The 25,284-nt window shown below is 41.3% G+C and overlaps 1 protein-coding gene across 2 annotated transcripts in view; it reads right to left on the reverse strand.

The window, feature by feature from the left end:
* Positions 1–25,284, reverse strand: part of ncoa3 (nuclear receptor coactivator 3) — a 35,129-nt gene that overhangs the window by 4,056 nt on the left and 5,789 nt on the right. Inside the window, exons 2-12 of one of the 2 annotated variants that reach the window (XM_087840573.1) lie at positions 9,612–9,679; positions 7,648–7,752; positions 7,220–7,380; positions 5,838–5,938; positions 5,433–5,607; positions 5,108–5,299; positions 4,416–4,502; positions 2,789–2,932; positions 2,213–2,360; positions 1,574–2,118; positions 10–977 (exon numbers count right to left, since the gene is read on the reverse strand). In XM_087840573.1, the coding sequence (XP_087696699.1) occupies positions 10–977; positions 1,574–2,118; positions 2,213–2,360; positions 2,789–2,932; positions 4,416–4,502; positions 5,108–5,299; positions 5,433–5,607; positions 5,838–5,938; positions 7,220–7,380; positions 7,648–7,733 (2,607 nt within the window). In that variant the 5' untranslated portion in view covers positions 7,734–7,752; positions 9,612–9,679. Of the gene's footprint in view, positions 1–9; positions 978–1,573; positions 2,119–2,212; positions 2,361–2,788; positions 2,933–4,415; positions 4,503–5,107; positions 5,300–5,432; positions 5,608–5,837; positions 5,939–7,219; positions 7,381–7,647; positions 7,753–8,971; positions 9,047–9,611; positions 9,680–25,284 lie in introns of those variants that run through there. The other variant, XM_087840574.1, reaches the window with a different exon arrangement.

The raw sequence follows: 25,284 nt of genomic DNA on the forward strand, positions 1-25,284 counted from the left end.
AAGCCCTACCTCATCAGCTGGCTCCAACTTGACCTTGCTTTCTATGTTATGGTGATCAGAGCTGGTGACCCCTGGCCCCTGAGCACCTTTCCCATCCAGATCCTTTGGTTTTATCTCCCCCACTTCTTTAGAGTCATCCTTATTCAGGAGGTAGTGAAGGAGGGCATTGGGCTTCTCCTTCTTAGGGCTGTGCTGCTCCTGCTTTGATTCTGACCCCCTAACCACTCCACTGGTGGCAGGCCCTGGCTCTGGTGCCCCAGAATCCAAGCTGCTTTTTCCTGTGGCCTCAGCTGTGATGCGAGCCACTTCATCAGGAGTATTCCCATTCTGCAGGAGCTTGTGGAGAATCTTGTGTTTTTCCTGCAGTGACTGGTTATTTACATTTCCTGTGCTACCAGAGGAGGAAACAGCAGCATGATTGCCGCTCGTAGAGGATGACACTCCTGTGGAGGAGGAGGGACTAGTGACACCAGCTGTTGCATCTTTACTCTCAGGTGTAGAGCTGGGCCCGGAGCTTGCTGTGTGGAGCTCATCTGTAGGAGATGTGAGGAGCTGCAAAAGCTTCTTGTGGCACTTTGTGTCGGGAACCCGTCTGTTGGTTTCTCCCACACCCAGACTTGCCTCTCTGCTGGCCTGACTGTCTGGCTTGTCAGGAGGGCCCTCACTGGTGGGGGTGTGTGGGTGCTGCTGCGATTGCTGCTCTCCACCAGTCCCCAGTGAGCTGCCTGGGCTCCTGGAGTCCGAGTAGGCTGGGAGGGAAGTTTTACAGGGTCCCCCTGCTGCTTGATTGGTAGAGTTGATGCTTGGGGAGCTGTCGGGCTTGTGAGGAGGAGGAGAAGTGAGTGGGGAAGGCATTGGATTGCCCACTCCCTCACTAATGGCTTGAAGGGCATTCAATGAGTTGCTGGAGAAGGTGGTAGCTCCTCCTCCACCTCCTGAGTTACCGGCATGAGTGGAGCTCATGGGAGAGTTCATACCTACAAAGGACACAACCAGAGTAAATCTACTGAACACACACCAAATAAAAAATAAAGTTTTAACTATTTATAACTAAAGTACAGTTAACAAGCTGATTTCTTCTTTCCTGGAAAAAAAACTGGAGCAAGTGAGGCCTACAGTTCATGGTGTGTTGCTTTTTGCAATCTTTTAGACTGTTTCACTTTGTTAGGCACATTCTATATAAGCAACTTCTTGACTCAACAGGTCTGGCAGTAATCAGGCCTGGGTGTGGCTGGTGAAACTGAACACAGCTTTCCAAAAAATGTGGTTTATCACCGTTAATTCATGATTTATGGAGAATATTACTTTTCACGTGGGGCTAGGTAGGGTTGGGTCAATTTTACTGAATTTTAATGAATGAAATCATTATTTAAAAACTGCATTTTGTATTTAGTGTCGTTATCTTTGTCTGATTTTTCAATTTTACTTTTAAATAATTAATTTAAAACACGCAAGTGTGAGAAATATACAAAAAACAACAACAACAAAAATCAGGAATTGGGGAAATATTTTTTCATACCACTATATTCAATTTTGTTTTAAATTCGGCCGTTTCAGAATAGTTGGCTCATACCTCCGGGAGAGAAGGGGCTAACTCGGACTCTTGGGGAACCCATGACGTTGTGTGGAGGACAATTTATCCCAGGACTGGCTTGGGGAGGGCTCGTCATTCCCATCCCATACCCTGCACCTGCAGGTCCACCTCCAGGTCCATGGAACGGGGCCATCTGCTGATGCTGGTGCTGCTGTTGCTGCTGCTGATGCATACCATGATGGCCCATCTGATTCATGGACCCCATTTGGTTCATTGAGTTCATGGGGGGATTTATTGGATGTATGGAATTCATCTGATTCATATGACCCATGTTGTTCATCTGATGCATGGAATTGATTTGATGCATAGAATGATGCATGGGACTCATTTGATTCATCCGGTTGCCCCCAGCGTACGGCGGCACTCCTCTTTGTGGCACGTTGCCCTGCTCAGTCATACCGTAGCCCCTGTTCATGGCCATCCCACCTCCTGGGCCCATGTTCATCTGTTGGTTGGGGTTGTTCATACCCATGGTCTGAGGCCTCATGCCACCACCACGGTTCCCCCGATAACCATTATGCTCCCTACAAAAATACAAATGAAAACAGAACAATGATTAAGCTGTAGAAAGGAATAAAACAGATGATGAAATCATATTGTTCATTAGACAATTTGCACCTTTGCAGCAGGTGTGTGGAGAGGAAAGAGTGTGGTTCATTTGTGCTGGGATTCCTGCAGAGGTCACTTCTTGTTTGAGCTGTGACAGGGGTTCCATCTGAGAGTGAGAACCGGTACAGCGGTGTCTCCGCATGGCCATTATGGAAAGCTGGAGCAAGAAAAAAGAAGAGAAAAAACAATGTCACTCTACCAAAATAGCTGACAAAAAAAAAAAACAAAAACAAAAACTAAACATACTACGAATATTAAAACATCCATAGGTAATAAACCAGCTGCCATACAGTCCCCTCTTCAGCAAGACCTTTAATATTATAAAGTCAGCATAGAGATCATTCACTGTTTACTATGGCCAAGGCACCCTGCATGGTCAATAGCTATACACCCCAGAAAGTTGAGCTACATAGCTCATGTCTTTTGCTAGAGTAAGATTGTTATTAGTGTTGTTACCCTCTTATCTATGTACAAGGAGCCTTAACCTACAAAACAAAGATTGTAATAAGATGACATGTCTAAGAGCAACCAAACAAAAGATGTTACAGCACACATATATAGTAATGGAGAATCAGAAATGCATACCATCTTGGTAGTGGCGTTTGAAGGACCACGGCTGTCCCTCACTTCGATGGATGAACATCTGCAAGCAGCGTCTAACCAGGTCTTCCCACCCTGGGCGCATGGTCGTGTGAAGAGAGTTCTGCTGTTCAATTTCAATCAGTTTACCTACAACAGAAAATCCCAAGTGAGCTAGTGGTGTTGAGGAGAAAGAAGCTTTCGGTTTAGTCCATGTTTATATAATACAGACATTTCTAAATAACATTGCTTAACTGTTCATATTTGTGACATGGGTGGATTTATTCTGTAGCACCACCTACATAATTTATAATATTCATTAAATTTAAAATAATTTTGTTATGCACAGCTGCTGTGCTTAACAAAACAAAACACGGACACTGTATTGTGTACCCCACGTACAGCTAAACAGCCAGTCACAATGAACTTATTGCATTGTCCATGTAAACTCGTTAGACATTTGGATATGGTCAAAACAACTTGCTGGAGTTCAAACCAAGCATCAGAATGGAGAAGAAAGGTCGATTGAGTGACTCTGAATGTAACATGGTTGTGGGTGCCAGATGGCCTGGTCTGAGTAATTTAGAAACTGATGTTTTACTGGGATTTTCCCACACAACTATCTCTAGGGTTTACAGAGAATGGCCTGAAATAGTCTATCCTTTTATGACCACAGCGTACCCGTATTCTGATGGCTGCTTCCAGCATGTGCCATGTCACAAAGTTCAAATCATCGCAAACTGGTTTCTTGAACATGACAAGAAGGTCACTGTACTCATATGACCTTCACAGTCCCCAGATCTCAGCCCAACGGAGCATCTTTGGGATGTGGTGAAACAGGAGAGTCACATCATGGATGTGCAGCTGACACATCTGCAGCAACTGTTTGTTGCTATCAAATCCAAATCCATGGATGTTTCTAGCACCGTAAAGCTTGAACTGACCAATTCTTCACGTTCCTTATATTGCCAGAAATCATGAAAGAATAGTGCATGACACACACACACACACAGAAAAAACTTTTGTAGGTCCTGTTTGCTGTAGAGCTTCAATATACTTCTATTTAAAAAAATGAAAAAAACAAAACCCAAACCAAAAAAACATTAAATAAGATCTCATCAGATCACAATCACTTTGATGTCAACTAACTGAAGCAGTAGAGTGTGTGTCTGTTTTACAGCTGTTACAGTCTCCTGTTGACTAAATCTGTCCACAGACAGACGTATTCAGAGATTGTGGTAATTCCTGCTGCAGTCTGGGTCTCCACAGCCAAATTTAGCCAAAATTACACTCGCACAGAGACAGACTCACTATGTGAAAAACAATAACAACTATGCTTTATTTTTAGCTACACACAAGCTTTGTGAGTATACTGTGCATGACTGCAATGCTATTGCACAAACAAGAGCTGGAAAAGTGTTCGAGTGGGCTTTGTGTTATGTCTTGCTCCAGTATGTGTTCCACGATGACACACAGAGAAACACAGAAACTCACAGTATGAAAAATAATATAAGCCTTGTCGCTGTAGCTGGTTAAAATGCATTTTTCCCCCAAATGTACTTAATTTTTATTATTATTATTATTTTTTTAATTCTCAGGTTTCTCCATTACACATGATACAGCAAACACTTACCAGACAGTTCATGACGAGTGCTAAACCTCTCTGTCCTCTCTACTGCAGTGATGCGTCGTGCCACACATATCATACATGACTGCAAATCTGAGGAAAGACACAGCGCCATGTTAAATCCTCATGTAACTACAGTGGAGGCAGAATGGGACAGTTACTATTTTGTTTATGGATACAGAACCATTTGGAATATTTAAGAGGAAGCCAAATAAGGCAAAAGGTAATGAGAGTACATCTGGTTTTAAACCACAAATTTTAAACAAAAGTATGGTACGAATGAGTATAAACATAAGGATGTTAAAGATGGTGCAGAAAGCTGCATGTGGTCAGAAGGGAAAAAGAATAACCCACACAAACTTGACATGTCTGGCAGTAAACAGATGGAAAGATACCGATAGTTACACCCTTGTGCAATAAAGAGGATGCATGTCACAAGACACAATAAGAGAGCTGATCAAATAGTTTCACTAACTCATCTACACAATGCAATTTGTAGAGAGTATAGGAGCTGTGGCAATTGTTTGGCTTGAAATAACAACTGTAATCTTCAAATTTTGACTTTTTACCAAAATGCTAATTCGAGTGTAAGCTCGAAATTTTGACTTTAGTCTAAAAATGGACACTAATTATTATTTATTTTCTTAATGTGGCTCTAATACTAAAAAAACAAAACAAGCTTATAAACAATGACTTGCCATCTCCCTCCTCCATCATGGCCCGGGGCTGAGTGAGAGCAAAACACTGCATAGTCTCATAGCGTTGGCCTCCCGCTCTTTCTTCTGGCAGTCCATGAGTCTGACCGTGAACATAGCTGACCAGCATGCGACAGTTGAACGTGTGGCTCTTCTGACGAGGTGCCTCTCCACCCCACGATGCTCCATTGGGTGCTGTGATGCAAAAAAAAAAGAAAAAAAAAAAAGATAACCACGTGTGCAAGTGATCCATCATTTATGTGTGTGTTATTTTGTTTTATGCATCTTAAATGTGCTTGCACAAAAATAATAAACACTCGTGTCTCACCATTAGACTTGGGCAGATTCTTGTGAAACTCCTCTCGGTCCTCGTCATGGATGATATTGTACACGCTGGTGTTGATCAGCTCCTCCTGCTTGTACTGCAGGTACTGGGTCACATTGTCCGATACAAATACAATGCTGCCCTCCCGGTTAACTACAAAGAGAAAGCCGTCCAAGGCCTAAAAGAGCAAGGGCAGAAGAAAGGAGAGCCAAATTGAGTGAAGGCCCATCAATGCAAATAACATTAGTTTTTTTTAATTATTACTGCTTTGTCTGTGTAAAAAGAAACCAGCTGAGACATTTTTATCAGCTACATGTCAGCAATGTCACCAAAGCACAGATCCAACATATGGAGGGGGAGCTAATTGGTGTTACTCTTTTGCCCCCGAGTGATCGTCCCCAAACTGACCTGTAGGAGCAGTGGCCCCAGATGGTCCTTGTCAATGACCCCTTGACCAGTGGAGGAAACATCCGCCTTCTGAACATCGTCATCACTGCAAGAACTCTTTCCTGAAAACAAATGAGGCACACTGCACTGTTGGTAACGATAATAATTTTACAGTTCTGTTGAAAATAACTTCCACTGTGTAAATCAACAAGATTAGTTTGAATTCTTGGGACAACTTGGTGCATGACCTGTATATTTTCCCCATGTAGTACAACAACTTTTACTTTGTTTTTGTACATCATACTGAGGCATAATCTAAAATTACAAAAACAAAACAACAACAACAAAAAAAAGAAAACCCAACTTAAAACATATCAGTCTGTATAATTACCCACAGTATAATAAATATGTTTTCTGGCCACCAGATGGCAGCACAAGTCATGACTGCATGGTTGGCATGCCTTTCTATTTTTAAAATCAGCATGTGTCTGAGGCTTTGTTAGATACCACTCTATATAGCTGGGTCACTTGGAACACAAGCAAGATGTGAAACTGTATGCCACTGGATTTAATGCTATTTCAAACTTTCAGTAGCTGAAAGTAGCAGTAGAAGAGATGAGACAGCAGTTGCTGACCTAAATGAAAAAGAAAAGATAACAAAACAAGGAAATTGACCCTAAAGACGAAGATGTGTAAACAAGGGTTGGGGTGGGGAAAGGTGTGTTAAATAGACAACAGTCAGAAAAGAGAAGAAAAACGGAGAGGCCCCTCCATCATTCTTATCCTGTATCTATGGTAACCTGGCTGCACAACGCCAGGACCCACAGTAACCAGCTGTGACCCTCTGGGTACATTCCAATATGATTGCTCGCTTTCTTCTTTACCCCCTTATCCTAACAGATGTAATCGCAACCAGGCTAAAAACATTTGGAGGAAGTTATTCACTTCTGTGTATTCAATTGTGTAAAATCTGCAAAAATGGTTAATAAAAAAAAAAAAAAAATAGCTTTGAGATAGGAGTGCCTCTCTATAAGGTCTGATTTCTGAGTCTCCAGTAGCATTAGTCTCCCAGAGAGAAACAGGGTTTGGCACTAACAGATACACACTGTCACTTACAGCCTTGAGCCATGACCACCAAGGATTGGTCTCAATTACTGGTGCTCATTTACCCCCAGCGATACAAACAGCCAAACTGGCTGTCAGTCTGAAGTGGCCTGGCCATGAACCAAACACACTACTTTATCACTGGCATCATCTGTCCTGCAGCAGCGTACTTGACAATCCTTACTTTCTCCACGGTTTACTTTCCATACACAAATTCAAAAACAAAAATGATCCTTTTTTGTTTAAATATGTGTACGCTCATGACTGAGGGGTGTACAGATGTAATCTGAAGGTGGTACCTTGCTCCTTGATTTGTCTGATCTGCCTCACTGTCTCCTTCAGGATGGCACATTTGTCAGGCTTGACGTTGAAGCTGTCAATGTTGGAGAGGTTGGCAGAGATGAGCTCAGCCAGCTCCTCGATGTACTTGCTCTCCTGTTCCCTCCGACGCTTGTCACACCTGCTGAGGCACCAAAGGGATTAGATATGTTGCCATGACAACCTCACCTCCCCATGCCCCATCCGTATGCAGGCCATACGGCCATACAGGGCTCAGATGCTTCAGATATTCAGTTAGCAGCAACATATGCTTGAACCAGGGATGTGGTCAGGAGGAAGACAGCGACATCACACACACTCATGCGTCATGCTGGCATTTAAATAAAAACAGCGACGGACAAAGTGGACTGATGCATTATATATACTTAGCACAAGTTAGAGCACTTACCCTAAGCCTGGAGTGTCACAGGTGGACAGTTTACGCTTACGGTCGGAGCACAGGGGATCCAACGAGTTGTCTCCGACGCCACTCATCTTCAGCACACATCAGCACCTGAAAGCGCAAATCAGTGCATTGGATATATACATAACGTGGTATGATCAGACTGAATGACCTGAAATGTTTTTTTGTGTTTTTTGCAAAGTCCACTCAGAAGTGAGTGCAGATGAAGAGACTTCTGGGGGAACAGAAGAATTTAGATTCCTATAGATTTATAAGGGCAGACTATCCAGTTATCTGAGCAGCCTTGGTTTCTGCACTGTGTTTGATGGGAGTGAAATCTCATCTGTTCCACTGCAAGGAGCAACTGATGATGATGTAGTGATTTGAAGCCTCAGGGGAGATGGGTCAACCCGCGTTCAGCCAGCCTGCCCGCTAGAATGATACCCTTCTGCTAGCAGCGGCAACACAAGTATACTATACAAACCATTTCCAGTGCACTTGCATGCTCAGGCATGTCGGGGCACAGTGTTTAAGAGTGCTAGAAGCTACTGTCCCAGAAAGGCGCTTATTCACCAGCTCGTCTATTTGTTTAACTGCCTGGGGCTGCACAAGCCAAAAAAAAGAAAAAAAGAAAAATATTGCATACTGTTCAGGCTTGTGGAGCCTTGAAACAATCCATGCGAGGCTCTACAGCGTATTCAAATGACTAAAAATTGCATTCTCTTTACTGTGCACAGTTAATGCTAAGCTATATCCGTTCTTTCTTCCAATAGATTTTAAGTTCAGTTCAGTCCCCCCTGTATCATCCTAAGACAACACCTCCCTTGTATTTTTCCCTTTCGGTAGCTGTGCTGAGCAAGGGATCGTGTCCTTGTTTTCTTGCTCTGGCACTAGCCTCTGTCTGACCTCTCAGAGTTCACGAGAGGAAACCCCTGTAGCCAACATCTAAGGTCACTGCTCCTTCCTATTCCCACCCAAAAACTTCTGAGCTGCACTACCAGACTGTTCGACTACAACCCTATCCTGGATAGGTGTGCGCACACACACACCAAAGAGGAAAACTGTAAAACGGATGGGAGTCATTATGCAACTCCTGCTCTGCAACTGCAGGCTAGGACATGCAGCCCAGTCACCCACCACCACTATTACTACTAGAAGAGCACCAGGTCTCAGACACACACTTTGTGCAGTAAATCTCCATCGCATGCTTCTTGTCTGTCTACCTTTCAGCACCCCTCTTTAAATCTGCCTGTCGTGCTCCGGCTGTGACTCTTGCTCCCCTCCCTCCTCTCTTTCTTCCTTCCTTTCTGATTTCTGTCCTAAGGCTCACCTCTGCAGCAGCACAGAAAGATGACATCAGCCCTCAGTCAGCCTCACATCCTGACCGGACAAACAGCAGAGCTGTAGGCTGCTGGAAGTCTTTTGGAGGACAGGGTATGAATACCAGGACTGTACTACAGGGAAACCTTACTGAAAACCAGAGTAAACGTAAACACGTTCCAACATGGTAATGCAAAAAAAAAGAAAAAGAAAAAGAAAAAGAAAAAAAAAAGGTAATATGATCTTACACAAAACAAGAATGCTCTCATTTGATTTTGACAACTGTAACTCAAATTTACTGTCGTTTTTAAGTTTGCGTGTTTTTGACATTTAAACCAGCTAAACGTTTAACATGACTGAAAACAGACACAAGTTGAGTAGATGGCAGCAGAGCAGTAAAAGAGAAACTTTTAGCAGCAGCCCACCAAAACCACAGATGTCTCTCAACAGGCCTGGCAGTGTGCCACTGACCTGAATCAGCTTCATCTAACAGTGTGAAAGTTGCTCAGGAACAAGATGAGATGTTGCACCTACCATCAGGTACATGGGCACAGTAAATAATAAAAACATTTTATATTTCAAAGTAAAATGGTCCTAATTGTTATTCGATGGCGTGAATGCATTTCTGTGTTTTGTTACTGCATGCTCACCTTAGCCAGTACAAGCCCCAGTCAAAATCCATTCAGGGTCTAGTGTCACTTTAATGTCTCAACATCTCCTGGAAACAGAAAGAGAAAGGTCATGAACTACAGCGCTCTATAAATGTCTGGAAGTCTCAACATGACTAGTACCTTTGTGGATGCTAAAACATGTGCTTTATACATGTTTTTCGTTCACAGAATTTCATGGGAAAGACTCAATTCTAAAAATGCACAGGAAGTCACAGCAGTTTGCATCCTGTTTGCCCCCTCCCCCTCAGCCTGTTCCACTGCGTCATCACTTCCCTTTCCAGGAAACGTGGCCACTTATCCACCATATTTACATATTCTGTTCGTCAGTTCCCTGTCGTCCTGGTTTTTACTCACATTTTGTCTGATTGTTGTCTGGCATCAGAGGGTTTCCAAAACTAATCTAATTGAGCATTAGGAGAAAACACAGCATGGAAATCCTTCTTCTATATCTGACAAAAGGTCAGAAAATTCCAGCAGCATTTACTAAAATGCTTAAAGACCTTTACCATCTATGGCAGCCAGTAAAGTTATCGCAGTCAGTGTGGTGTTTTTTTGGTTTTCTTATTAAGGAAACTCTATGCAGAAATGAATCTTGTGATCTTTCTAGTCACTAACTTAATAGTTTTTCCCATAGAGCAACTACAATATCAGATTCAGATATGTTAACTTTTTATTTTCTTTTTTTGCGACCCAAGTATCCTTCTGGTCACAAGGGATCTGTCAGATTCCCAATCCTAATGTTTAGAGTGCCTTGTGTTCAGCAAGTGTACAAGCTCCTGCCTAAATCACTGCATCATCCTCTGTCAAAGAAAAGCCTGTGAGATAGTGTTTTTCCCATGCTGAAATCTAAGAATAGCCACACAGAGTAAACACAAATTCTTCCTGTGATAAAGTTTGGTATAAAAAAACCCCCCTCTAAGGTCAAAATAAAAATAAATCCATTTTATTAGTTACCGTGTTCCACTGCTCATTTATACAAAGTTATACTGAGCCAATCACTTGTAGTAAGTGTGTGCATGTAGGCATGGGCAAGAAGACCTGCTGTAGTTCAAACTCAGCATGATGGCAAACAAAGGTTCAAAACAGATTTTGAACGTGGCGTTGTTGTTGCTGCCAGATGATTTGGTCTGAATATTTCAGAAACTCCTAATAAACTGCGATATTTTTTGTCCTTTCACAACCATTTCTAAAGCTTACAGAGAAAATCCGAAAACAAACACTATGAGTGAGTGGCAGAGAAAATGCCTTGTTGACACCAGAGGTAAGAGGGGAATAGTCAGACAGCTTCAAATGGACAAGAAGGCACGGTAACAAAGATAACCACTTCTTGTAATCAAGGTAATCAGAAGAGCATCTCTGAACAAACAAAACACTGAACCTGGAAGCAGATGGACTACAGCAGAAGAAGAGCACATCAGGTGACACTCTTAGCAGCTAAGGACAGGAAACTGGTTCAACAGCTCAGGTTGGTAGTGATGTAATGTAAATGTATTATTGTTTAAAAGCAACAGCCTAAATTAGTATTGTTCCCAACCATGAGGATTGGTCCATAAACACAGAGGAGCACCATGTTGAAAAGTGAAAAATTAATTCAGTTAAAAAGTCAAAAAGGTTCGTGTAATAGCAAGGTGCACCTAATGAAATGGCAGGTGAGAGTATATTAAAAACACACATAAAACATTAAACATGCTAATAAAAATATATCATTACACAGTTGTCCAACTCATAATCATCACTGCCACACACAGGAAGTGTGTGAACTGTGACTGAGTCCAGAGTGTGTGCCTATGAGATACTCCAACACAGGACACTGATTACATTAGTCCCAAAAACAGAGCTGCAACTCATCTAATGCTGCAGCTTAATAATTTAAACACAGACAAAGAGATAAAACCAGCCCTCTTTTCTCTGTCTGTCAACTGTCCAAATACAGGTTAATTATTATGAGGAACCTGTTTACACACACAACCAACAGAACAACAATGTAGAGACATAATGAACCCGTTTAGTTTTAACACTACACACTTCATCACACACAAGTCTTTGCTAAGCATTAATCCCTTTGTTTTTGCTCTGGTTCATTGACGGTACAATTGTGGACCTGATCCTTAGGGAGGACGAGTAACAAAGGTAACAGAAAAAAGTAAAAAGCACTGAGGATTCTTAAGTTAATGCCAAAATTACACCGAAGTGGTACAAAACAGCAAGTCACGCAAGTCTCATACTGGAACCAGTATGTAAGGAAGGTTGCAGATAGCCATTTTCTACCAGGGTGTTTTTGGAGAAGCAACCAGAGTGAGTTGCGAGATGACTGGTGCAAGACTGAATCAACAAGTGGGATGCAAGAGTTTGGGCCCAACAAATTCTACTTTCTAAACTAAAACTCGCAGAATGACTCAACTACTAAACCTATACCATAAGACTATACCATTTCTACTTGAGGAACATCCAACTTTTTCTGCTGATCTACATGCAAGTCTGGAGACTTGCATATAGATCAGCGCTCCCCAACCTTTTTTGCGCCATGGACCGGTTTATGCCCGACAATATTTTCACGGACCGGCCTTTAAGGTGTCACGGATAAATACAACAAAATAAAACTAGTACCGGTACCGAAAAAAAAAGAAGATTTATTCATAACACACGTGAAAAGACCCAGGAAAACCGAGTTAACGATAAAAACGATAACAAAGTAACGCTGAAAACCGATAAAAACCCTAAAAACTATATACTTCACACCTGAGCCTCAACTCTCGCGGCCCGGTACCAAACGACTCACGGACCGGTACCGGTCCGAGGCCCGGGGGTTGGGGACCGCTGATGTAGATGACTCCACCACAAATAGTAGGGGTGCAACGATACTCGTATCGATATCGAACCGTTCGATACAGTGCTTTCGGTTCGGTACGCATATGTATCGAACAATACAACATTTTTAATTTATTTTATCAACTTTCCTTCTGACGATGCTGTCTGTGTTGAGCGCTCAGTGGATCTGCGCTCGACAGTGCAGCCTAGGCGGAGTAGTCGAACACAGATTCACTGAGCGCAGGGCAAGCTAGCAAGACAGAAGTTAAGCTCGTTGCAACATGGCAAATTGAACCTCCCCCACCCTCATTCAGATCTGGCGTTTGGAACTATTTTGGTTTTCATGTGACGTATGACCCTGAAGGTAAGCGTGTCATGGACAAAAGTAAAACAGTATGTTGGATGTGCCAGCAATGCTCAATTGGTGGGAACTAGTGTGTTAGCGCAGTTAGCTCGTTAATGTGTTGACGTCTTCCAGCCCCACTCATGAGGCTATCCGCGGTAGCTCGTTAATGGAGATTTGCCGTGTTGTGACCTTAACGTCATTTCAGATTAACGCTGACAGCACTAGTGGGAACACAACGAATATGACTGCACATTTACTCCGACATCATCCTAGTGCAAAGACAAGTGGAAGCAGACAAAAACAAGCACGCATGCTACAAACTTTACCCGAGTCATTTAGACAGCCGTTAGCACATGATTCTCCTTATGGGGACCTGATATGTTTAATATGCTGCTGAGAATATAGCCCAGAAGAAGCGTATAGTATAGCTTTTATTTTGGAAAGAGACATTTCTCCATAATAAACTCTCTTTTCCAAAGATGAGTGATTCCTCAATCAGATGCAGGGCTCGCAAAATCGCTTGCCCGACGTCCTGGGGCTTTTTTCCAGTCGGGCTACCAAAATCTATCTCTGCCCTGCCCGTCGGCCTATCGTAGGAAGGAAAAATATATGTCAATGCTTTTGCATTCTTTCGGAAATGTAGCTGGGTAATTATGTCATTGGCATCGGCCACTGTCAATATGTGACATACTGAAATCGCGTTTGAATTTGCGCTTGTTTTTTGCTTTCACTTTGCAATCGCGTGAACTGTGTATAGAAAGCGACAGTACTGATTGGTGAGTGATGATAATTTGCGCACCAATTCCTCTGACATCGTCTTATCAATCGTTAGCTTACTATGCAAACATGACAAGTGAAATCTCCTGCAGCTTAAACATGTGAGAGGTTGATCGCGCAGAGAATCGCTGAGCGTTATGTTAGTGCGTGTGTAAAAGCAGCAGGATATATATTTTAGTTCTGCTGAGCCAAATAAGACAGGTCAGGGTGAAGAAGTGACAAAACGGAAAGGTTATGACAAATCAGACTATAAGGCAAAAAGAAAGTGCAGCTTTATGGTTTCATGGACAAAAGAATTTCTGTGGCTGCAATATGACGAGCTAAATAACCAGAGCTGCACATAAGTGGTCCGCAGGTGCGCATTCGCTGTCAAAATAAAAACCCGCACAAGATAAGAAGTTGCAACGGGTGTTTGCGTACATAAGATTTTCAGGAGGAGGACAGACATTTGTTTAGAACTCTTAAAGATGTCGAAGAAGCTCCTTTAAGCAATTACTGTGATGTTCCTCCACCTCCAAAGAAATGTCAGAAGGAGTCCGAACCACAAAAGAAGCGCGTATTCTCGGAAAAGTGGTTGCAGGAGGTGAGCTGGCTTCAAACAAATGATGAACGCACAGAGATGTGGTGCAGAATGTGCCGTGAAAATTTAATAAATGACAAATTAATAAAAAGGCATGAACATTTTTTTTGTATCGAAAAAATATCGAACCGTGACACCAAAGTATCGAACCGAACCGTGAATTTTGTTGTATCGTTGCACCCCTAACAAATAGATTAGGTAAACATGATACATATGACAGTTGAATGTCCAAATCAATGACAGGTACCAGCTCCATGAGCAGAATTTTGCATCCTCACGTCTTCTAAACTACACAGCACCATTGCAAACACTCCCTGTTATGTGCTATAAAACAATTATTCGAACATCCTCTGTGTCATATTTTACCTGGCTAAAACTCTGGTACTGAGGTAAATACACATGATGAGAAGTCAGAATTGCTCCTGACTTTTGTGTGCTGGTCTTACAAACAAGTCTCAGTTAAGTAACTTTAGCAACCTCAGTTACTAGAGTTATTGAAAAGTTACACAACTGTGCAGTCTAGCTAATGTTAAGAGGAGAGTCTATCAGGAACTTTAGTGTTTTGTTGAAAGTGAATGGATTTTCTCACTTAATGGTCTTTCATAAATCTGAAAGGGTATTGTGGTCCTAGAATGTTGATGTTTCTCTTCAGATTTAATGTTTAAATGAACTTTCTATGCAAATACAGACATACTGCTTCACTGGCTGGTGGGTATGTACAAGAGAGCCAAGAAAACTTCTATAAGAACATGCTTATCATTTTACAGGCTTAATGCCAATGACATTGTTTAGGTACACTTGGTGAATAACTTTACATTTTCAGGATTCTACACATCACTTCAGTTACATCCATGATTTTGATTTACTGACATTTGGCTCAAGGCCAGAGCTGCAGCAGCGTCAGTCAGTCAGGACCAGAATAGTGAGAAGGACATTCCTGCTCAGCCTAAAATAAAGCCTGAAATCTGAGCTCCCCTAGACAAAGAGCGGCAGGCCCAACAATAACCACAGACCCACCCTAAACAAAGATGACACATACTGGGGTACACATGCACAAAATTAAAGACCCCTGAAAAATGGATCTAAGTGTAGCAGGAAGTATTTGTCTTAAAAAAAAAAAAAGAAAAAAAAAAAATACTGTAGTCAGTACATTTTAAAGCATGATAGATCTGGGCTACAAGAACCATTTAGCCTCATTACTTCATTACACTCAAATATGCTCACACACACACACACACACACACACACACACACACACACACACACACACACACACACACACACACACACACACACACACACACACACACACACACACACACACACCAGTGATAAGGTAATAAAGTAACAAAAAGGTGTCCACTAGAGTCTGGGGAATCAAGTGCAAAAAGGAAACAAAAGGACACAATGACTTCCTGTTTTTCCTTCAAGGAATTTCTCCACCTCCTGCTGGCCATAAAAGCACCTATATACTGGGTTAAGTGCAACTGGACCTTGCACCAACACAAGCTCCCACACAGTTTCATTAATCCTGAAGCCTTATTATGTTGAATTTTAATATAAGCCAAAACAAATTATATAAATTATATTCCAACTCATAAAATTACACAGAAACAATCTTAGAAGTAGTCTGAATGTTTAAAGATATATTTTTATTCAATAGTCCTTGTGAGTTAGATTGTTGTAAGGAGTGCAGAAGGTAAGCTCACTGATGAAAATAAAAGTCATGGTTATGTTTCACATGTTTGTCCCCACCCACACGAAGTGCATTGTTGAAACAGCCCTGGGACTATTTATACTGATACTTGCAAGGTGCTCAGTTTCCTGTGGTGTACTCCTAAAAATAAATTAATGAATAAGAAAAATTTTATAAAAGGAAAAAAAAATAGAGTTAAGATGGAAAAAGAAGACATTAAAACAGCAAACTAAGAGCTACCTCATCAGGCCAGGACTCTGCAGTCTATTTACACCTACAGGCCAGTGGACACTCTTTCAATGATGAGGATGTACACATCCTGGACAGGGAGGAACGCTGGTTTGAGCGCGGAGTCAAGGAGGCCATTTACGTGAAAAGGGAAAGACCATCTCTGAATCGAGGAGGGGGCCTAAGGGTACATCTTTCGCCATCTTACAGTGCTGTGATTGCAGCCATTCCAACTCTCTGTGAATAGTACTCATGGCCATTGATCAGTGGGTTTTGGTCAGTGGTGGTTGATCAATGGTCATGAGAATTTGCATAATTACGATTAAGGAACTGACCTCCCAGCCCATTGTTCCTTAAGTGGGCTGGTTTCAGTCATTATGCAAATGTACTGTTTATAAGATTTGGGGAAACCTGTAGTCAGCTGAGACTGAAGAAGTCACTTGGATGAGTGAAAAAACGTTTTTCCCACAAAACGCTACGTCCAGATGAACAGAATCAACTTTTGGAGATTTACTTTCCTGGATGATTGAGAATGCATCAAGACGAAGCAAACTAAGTAATCTTTTTTTTCCCTTTTTGAACTGTTGCTGCAATCTCCCTCTGTACAGTCAGGAATGTCTATGCCCCTGAGTTGATATATCATAGCAAAGGATGCAGAAAGCAATCCAGTCACTCAGCGGTGTCTCCAGCAAGCACACTAGTCTGCAGGTGCAGGACACAAAAGGGATGATATCATTTCTTGATACTTCCTACCAGTTGTAAGGACAACAGAGTTTGTGCATATAAAATAAACTCTGGCATCCACCAAAGAGGTTTAGACTTTTCACCAAAGACAAATTACCATGACCTTTTTTTGTTCCGTTTTTGTTTAAAAAAAAAAAGAAAAAAAAAAAGAGGTCAATTAAATGAGGCCAATCATAAGATACATTTTGCCTAGAAAATGTTAGGCCACTTTTGTGTGCTGGTCTTGCAAATATGATCAGATATCAATAAGAGGAAAATGTACAGTCTTCTGTTAAGATCACTGCCTGCGTGAACTTTATGTAGACCAATCATGGTTACGTGTGTATTCATAACTAAAAGCCTTTTCTGAGTCAACAAAAACACTGCCAAGAGCAGGCACAAATTGCCTGTGAAGGGGGAGCTACCTTCAGTGTCGTTTGGTGTGTAAATTGATGAGGAATTACAGTGGGGCAAAAAAGTATTTAGTCAGCCACCGATTGTGCAAGTTCCCCCACTTAAAATGATGACAGAGGTCAGTAATTTGCACCAGAGGTACACTTCAACTGTGAGAGACAGAATGTGAAAAAAAAATCCATGAATTCACATGGTAGGATTTGTAAAGAATTTATTCGTAAATCAGGGTGGAAAATAAGTATTTGGTCACCTCAAACAAGGAAAATCCCTGGCTCTCACAGACCTGTAACGTCTTCTGTAAGAAGCTTTTCTGTCCCCCACTCGTTACCTGTATGAATGGCACCTGTTTGACCTCATCATCTGTATAAAAGACACCTGTCCACAGCCTCAACCAGTCAGACTCCAAACTCCGCCATGGCCAAGACCAAAGAGCTTTCGAAGGACACCAGGAAAAGAATTGTAGACCTGCACCAGACTGGGAAGAGTGAATCTACAATAGGCAAGCAGCTTGGTGTGAAAAAATCAACTGTGGGAGCAATCATCAGAAAATGGAAGACATACAAGACCACTGATAATCTCCCTCGATCTGGGGCTCCACGCAAGATCTCATCCCGTGGGGTCAAAATGATCATGAGAACGGTGAGCAAAGATCCCAGAACCACACGGGGGGACCTGGTGAATGACCTGCAGAGAGCTGGGACCAAAGTAACAAAGGTCACCATCAGTAACACACTACAACGGCAGGGAATCAAATCCCGCAGTGCCAGACGTGTTCCGCTGCTGAAGCCAGTGCATGTCCAGGCCCGTCTGAAGTTTGCCAGAGAGCACATGGATGATACAGCAGAGGATTGGGAGAATGTCATGTGGTCAGATGAAACCAAAGTAGAACTTTTTGGTATAAACTCAACTCGTCGTGTTTGGAGGAAGAAGAATACTGAGTTGCATCCCAAGAACACCATACCTACTGTGAAGCATGGGGGTGGAAACATCATGCTATGGGGCTGTTTTTCTGCCAAGGGGACAGGACGACTGATCCGTGTTAAGGACAGAATGAATGGGGCCAAGTATTGTGAGATTTTGAGCCAAAACCTCCTTCCATCAGTGAGAACTTTGAAGATGAAACGAGGCTGGGTCTTCCAACATGACAATGATCCAAAACACACCGCCCGGGCAACAAAGGAGTGGCTCCGTAAGAAGCATTTGAAAGTCCTGGAGTGGCCTAGCCAGTCTCCAGACCTCAACCCCATAGAAAATCTGTGGCGGGAGTTGAAAGTCCGTGTTGCTCGGCGACAGCCCCAAAACATCACTGCTCTTGAGAAGATCTGCATGGAGGAATGGGCCAAAATACCAGCTACTGTGTGTGCAAACCTGGTAAAGACCTATAGTAAACGTTTGACCTCTGTTATTGCCAACAAAGGTTATGTTACAAAGTATTGAGTTGTATTTTTGTTATTGACCAAATACTTATTTTCCACCCTGATTTACGAATAAATTCTTTACAAATCCTACCATGTGAATTCATGGATTTTTTTTTCACATTCTGTCTCTCACAGTTGAAGTGTACCTCTGGTGCAAATTACTGACCTCTGTCATCATTTTAAGTGGGGGAACTTGCACAATCGGTGGCTGACTAAATACTTTTTTGCCCCACTGTATCTTCTTAATCACCTCAAAGTACCATTTGTAACTGAATAAATCTAAATAATTCACCATCTTATTATGATGGATTAATTATTCCATATTATAATAAATTACAGTTAAGAGAAACATTATAAAGTAGTGCATTCTTTTGCTTTGAAAACAGAACTGAAGGCTATGAGGTGCCACAACCCAACTCTAATGAAATGACAACAGAATCAAATAATTCCTAGATATTCATTGTTACCTACAGTATTAGCAGCTTGGTGTACAGCTGACAAAAGTTGCTGTCAAACATATAATTTAACCCTAACTGTAACCCTATGTTGGTACATGTGGGAAGAAAAATGTCAAATGCAGTCAAAACAGACATCAAATGGATTTTAATCTGCCAACCACACAGTATAAAGTTCATGTGAAATCCAGTTCAATCAACATGAGAATAGTGCAGGCAACAGACTGATAAATTTGCAGCTGGCAAGTGGCCACCCTGTTTCCTTCTACCTGCACGAACTACCCAAGAGTATAATGGAATCAATGGAACCAGACAGCAAATGCCTTATGGGTTTAAAAGAAACAGAAAGGGGGGAAAAAACCCCAAACAACCAACTATTAACAGAGCAGTTTTACACTGCAATGGAAGACAAATAAGACAAGGACAACAGATTACATGTTTAGGCTACACATTCTGAAGTTTCAATGTTAGCATGTCACCGTCGCCATGTTGGTTTTTTGGATCACACGCTACCTTATAGGAATGAAAGGTTGACGTGCAGATTTATCAGCAAAGACTAACAAGCTTTGTTAACTTGTTGCTTTCATAAACTGTACGGGTTTAACACCTGTACAGGTGTTAAAAACTGACTGTTTGCTTCAGTTTTTAACACCTGTACAGGTGTTAAAAACTGCAAACATTTCGACAGTCTGCACCACACAGAAAGGCATAATATTAAACAGCTGGGGAAAAATAAAACAAATCACCTCAGGTCTAGCAGACCTCAATATGCTCCAGTTTCCATTATTGAGACACTTGCACTTGCTTAGCCTTCTTGACCCCTAGCTCAATTATACAGATTGATGAGTTGTTAAAAATAAAAATAAATAAAAATGAATCCCACACAGAATAGTTATAAAGGAGGGAAATGACCCCAGAATCAAAAGCCTTTTGTTGTATTAGGCTGTAAATATTCTTTTTAATGCTGCAAATTTAGGCATTTCAACATGGGAATCTAAATCCCTCTTGGATTCACAGACAGTATAATATATGCCCCTTGATCAGGAAAGAAAGTCAAACCTTTTATTTCTGTGTTGTCTATGATGCTTTTTACCCGACTAAGCGTCAAGAAGTATGAGTGAACCATAGTCGAGATTGTAATTAGATAAAGCAAGAGCTGCAAACTAAATTTCACTTTGTTTAGTAGCTATCTCTCATGTTGACATTTTAGGGATTTCCCTCTTAATTGTAACGGAAAATGACATCCAGAAATATTTGTCAGAATTGAATGCACTTGTGAATTTTCCTTATTAGCCATTTCCCTGCCAACATTTTCATTCCAGTATTACACATGATTTCAATGAAACCTGAGCTAATGGGGCTTAACTGGAGCCAAAGGTTTTGATGGCAAAGAGGAGAGTGTTGCCATGCAATGAGATTTGAGAAAGGGGATGAGAAAGACATATGTGAAGCATATGTGAAGTGAGGATTTATTAAAAAGCAAAGCTGTAAATTGCTAAGAGAAAAAGGGGAAAAAAAGAAAAAAAAGAAACGCAGATGAAAACAAAGCAGACTGAAAAGACAAAACTGGGTCCTTAATCTGTTGTGTGGTTGGCTGGGGAGTGTCTAGAGGTGTGATTCAACACTGCCAATAATTTAACAAAACACATTTCTGCTTTACTAAATTAAAAAAGAAAAGAAAAAGAAAGAAGCCTTTGTCTTTAAGTTAAAAATGTCACAAATGTCAAATTCGATTTTATTCACAAACTAAGAAATAAAATGTGTGAAAAAAGTCAAGTGTCAAACAGATTTTGCACATATGACGGATATTGTAAAACCCATTCTAACCATCTGCACTCTCTTTTCAATAAAGAAATACAAGATGTCCATAGATGAATGTGGTGAGTAAGACTGTGTAGCTCATAGCAGAGGGAAAACTGTGTTCATAGGATTGCTTATTTCTCTAGAAGAAAAAAAGAAAAGGAAAACATCCCCCACCCTTTTCCAATGCACACAACACACATGAGAGCTTGGACAAGCTGTGTGTGCATCTCCCCATTTTTTCCCACACAAACTGCAACGTGGAGAAAAACCAGGGAAAATAAATGAAGGTGAAAACAAAGACATGGCAGATTCCACTGTGTGTGTGCGTCACACTTGCATCTCCTGCAACTATCCATCATCAACAGGAACAAAGAATAGAAAGGAAGAGGACAGGACATGCGCCGGCATAGATTCAAGCAACTAACTTGTCACATTGCACAACTGTTAATTCTAAGTCCCCAATAACCCCTTCATTTTCAATAGGCTTCATGTGCTGGTGCAAAAACTGAGGTGATAAGCGCAGCATCGTCCAGAGGAGACCACAGACCAAACAGAATGCAGCCAGCTGTGATCACACAAGGCTAATATTATGGAAATTAGTTCATTAATCAATAGCTAAACAGCCTTTTATCTGGGGAGCCAGAACACCAGTACCTTCAACCTCGATGCTGCCCAGCCTGATAACACACATATCCACTTGCAACTGATGCAGTGAGCGGGCAAATCTCCTGTAGAAGTTAAATCAGTGTGACGATATCTTAACCACTGTAATTATTGTTTGTGATATTTGTAAATGAGGCGATGTCAACAGAAAACACTGAGTTTGATTTGGCAGTTTTGATTTTCGATTAGCTGTTGAGACAGAGGGTCTTTCTGTTTTTAACGTTTCAACTGTGTTTCTCTCTCAGCTTTCCCTTTTTCCTTTCTCCCTCGCGCTTGCTCTTGTGTCTTTCCCTCCTCCCTATCTGGTCCCTCCCTGCCCCCTCCGTCACTGTTGGATTGGTGGAGTAAACACAGGAAGAGAGCGGGCTCTGTTCCACCACGCCAGAGCTGAGCCTGGGCGTTCCTGCAGCGCTCCTGCGCCGGGGTCAAAAGTTTACTGTGGTTTTCATTTCACCTTTCCACAGCCAATCAGAGCACCACACTGCAGTCTCTGAACTCTGACCCCTGCAAAGAATTCCAGTCAAAAGACGGTCTGACGCCAGTTTCACAACTTTGAACCCTCCTCTATCCTAGTATTCCTCTTACTACTTCTTTCTTTTAAATGGTCAGCTTCATGTGGTGACGGAGCCTAGGTATAAAAAAAGGATTTTACTAACAGGAGTAACAGCAGAAGGAACTATCAATACATCCCTTGTTTGATCTCCCAGGGTGATGCTGACCTTGGTTAAGAATACATGAGGATTTTACAGCCCGTCAGTAAAGTTTCTTTTAGTTTGCTTTTCACCCAGTGCAAAAAAAAGAAAAAAAAATAAGAAAAAAAACAAAAAAAAAAAACAGAAGAGATAAAAGACTTTATCATCTCAAGCTATATAACATGCCCTGTTTTATAGTTTTTAATTCATTGTGTTATTTCATGCTTTAGACAAAAAAAACTGATAAGGACAGCAACGACCAATTGTTTAAAGGGAGAGACGAAAAGAAACATGGCTCTCTGCTGGGATTCAGCACAACACCTGGGAGTGTGTTTAGGAGTCAAGTCAAAGCTGCTCAGTCCAAGTGGACAGAGACACGCGTACACACACAGCCAGCCATAATCCAACTGTGGGTTTGTTTTTGTCTTGGTGACACTGCACTCTGTCCCATCTGCTGAGTGATTAAGCCTGCACTGCTAATCAAGTCCTTCGCTCTTCAAGGGGGCAAGCAAAGGACAACACAGGCTGACTGAGCGGACACACACACACACACACACACACACACACACACACACACACACACACACACACACACACACACACACCACTATGCATATTTACAGTCTGGTTTATGTTTATTTGAAGTATAAAGCAACAAAAGTTGCACTTGCTGTTTCTGCTGTTAGAAAAATGAAATATTGTTGATTTTTCCTCAAGGCAAAAAAATGCTTATGAAGTAGGAGTACAAAAATGTATGAGCTTCACATCATTTCGTTTTTTGTTGGTTTTACTTGAAGCGAAGTGTGAAAATAAAGCTGTATCTAAAAGAAATCTCATTTTCCCAATACAATTAAGACTGAAAAAGATTCAACTATTAGATTCTTTTGTTAGTAAGAAGTGACACAAATTACAATAGTCCTCATATAGCCCAAATAATTCATTCTGTGCCAATACTAGGACTGTACCTCAAAGTCAATAACTATAATGTTGGGTTTTTAAGACTATTGATATTTGTTTTATTTTTGTTTGTTTTTCTTAGAATATAGTAATGTACACCACCTCAGCTCATCCATCTCACTCACAGGTTTGATATCACCACCGTTCAGATCATTCAGATTAACACTTTGCATAGCCCTTTGGTAACTTTTAAAATAAAGAACACAGCAAAAATATCTACAGACAGCACTGCTTCACAAAAAAAGGTCTTTCTTCTCCTGCTGCAAGCACACCTCTCACTCTCTCCCCTCCTACTCAGTTACGGGAGTGAGACAGCAACGCAGCTTCACTGAATGACAAAGAACAGCAGTACAACAAGTGAAAGGAGGAAAAAAATAAGACATGATGCCGCTTCCAATTTCCTCCCTCAGTGTTTATTTTACTTGAACAGTGTGATTGTGTTAGGCCTGAAACACTGAAACAAACCTAGAGATCAGTCAGTGACCTCCTTGCAACCTTCGGCCACTTGGGAAAAACCTGCATTCCCCAAGTATTTGGAGACTGACTGCTGGTTGTTGGTAGGTGAAATCTATCACAAAGTGGGTGCTGCACCCAAAACCTCCTTGTGATTGCTTTGGTCACCAGCAGACTACTGCAGTTGCCTCTAGCCTGAAAAGAAAAGGTCGACATGTCTGCAAACTAGTCTTGCTAACTAACCACCAAGTGGCAGTGAAACTAGGTGTGACGCAAACCGGAATCAGAAACTTTTAAAACTCTTACTTCAAAGTGAAGGCCTGACTCATTTCTACTGCACATCCTACAGTTATCTGTTGATGTCTTTAGGCCTTGCCTTTAGGGCTGTGTAAATGGGGGCTCAGATGATGTCATTATTAAAATCTAATACCACTCCCATTTGGATATTAAAAATGAATTTCTTGATTGTAGATTAAGCTTGTGCCCTGCCACACTAAGTTTGATTTTGACCTTCACATTGCCTTGAAACCAAAGTCATTAACTGCTTTAAATAATATTGGAATTCTATTTCAAGAGTGGCCACCATGTCCAGAGGATTTGACTAGGACACATTGGTGTCTAATTGAACAGGGACCTTTACTTCCATTTTTAATCATACCATAGTCACACATAACCAATTCTCCCAATATGGCAAGAGCAATACAGATATGTATGTATGTATGTATGTATGTATAAAACCATAAACAGGGCAAATAGAAACATAGTAATTACTTGCAAAAGTAAAGCCACTTCTATATAAAATAAAGAATTTTAGCTCAACTTTTTCGAAGCGTTGCTTGATATTTAAACCAAGACTTCACTGCACAGCTTAATGTGATGTGGCAACATCAGGAGGCAAGTGTTAGCTCTGCTATTCTAGGGACAGCAGTAAGCTTCAGAGCAACCTTTTGATTAGAGTGTTGCCTTAACGACAAGCCACGTAAACAGGACTGACGTCAGTAGGCAGAAAAGGACAGTAATAGTGAAAAGAACACTTTTCTCTTCCCGTGAGGAGAAGAGAAAAAAAAAGAAGAAAGAGCACATATAAGAAACAAGTGTAGTAAATTATCTGACACATGCCTTGCCAGTGTTGACATGCTGTAGTAAGTCTGGAGCCTTTAACGATGGCGTGGAAGTAAGTCATTCATGACTTTTCTTTAAACTCAGGGCTATAATAAAATAACATTTATTACAGCCCAATGGAAAAATGGAAAAAAGTGTTAAGCTCAGTGCTGTGTGCAAAAATGTACACACTCATTGCAATCTGTGCTAATTTACTAAATGAAAGAAGATTTTGAATTTCAGATGAACTACAGAGACAGCACCCGTACAGTCCCTGCTTGCATGGTCAGATATCCTCTTACAACTTGGGACTGCAGTGCCATGCATGCCAACAGCTGCTTCCCAGTTCAGACAGACCTAGAAACTAGGGCTGGGCAATATGAACCAAAAACCATCTCTCAGTGTTTTTAGACTCGGTGGTAATAGAAAATCTCTCTCACACATTGTTTTTTATTAATATAATCAAAGCAAACTGAATGTTAAATTGGTGTAAGCTGAAGACACATTTTTATTAAAACACACTGAAAAAAGTAAAGTG

Source organism: Neolamprologus brichardi, chromosome 5 (genome assembly GCF_056152115.1).
Source record: "Neolamprologus brichardi isolate AB-2024 chromosome 5, ASM5615211v1, whole genome shotgun sequence".
NCBI lineage: Eukaryota > Metazoa > Chordata > Actinopteri > Cichliformes > Cichlidae > Neolamprologus > Neolamprologus brichardi.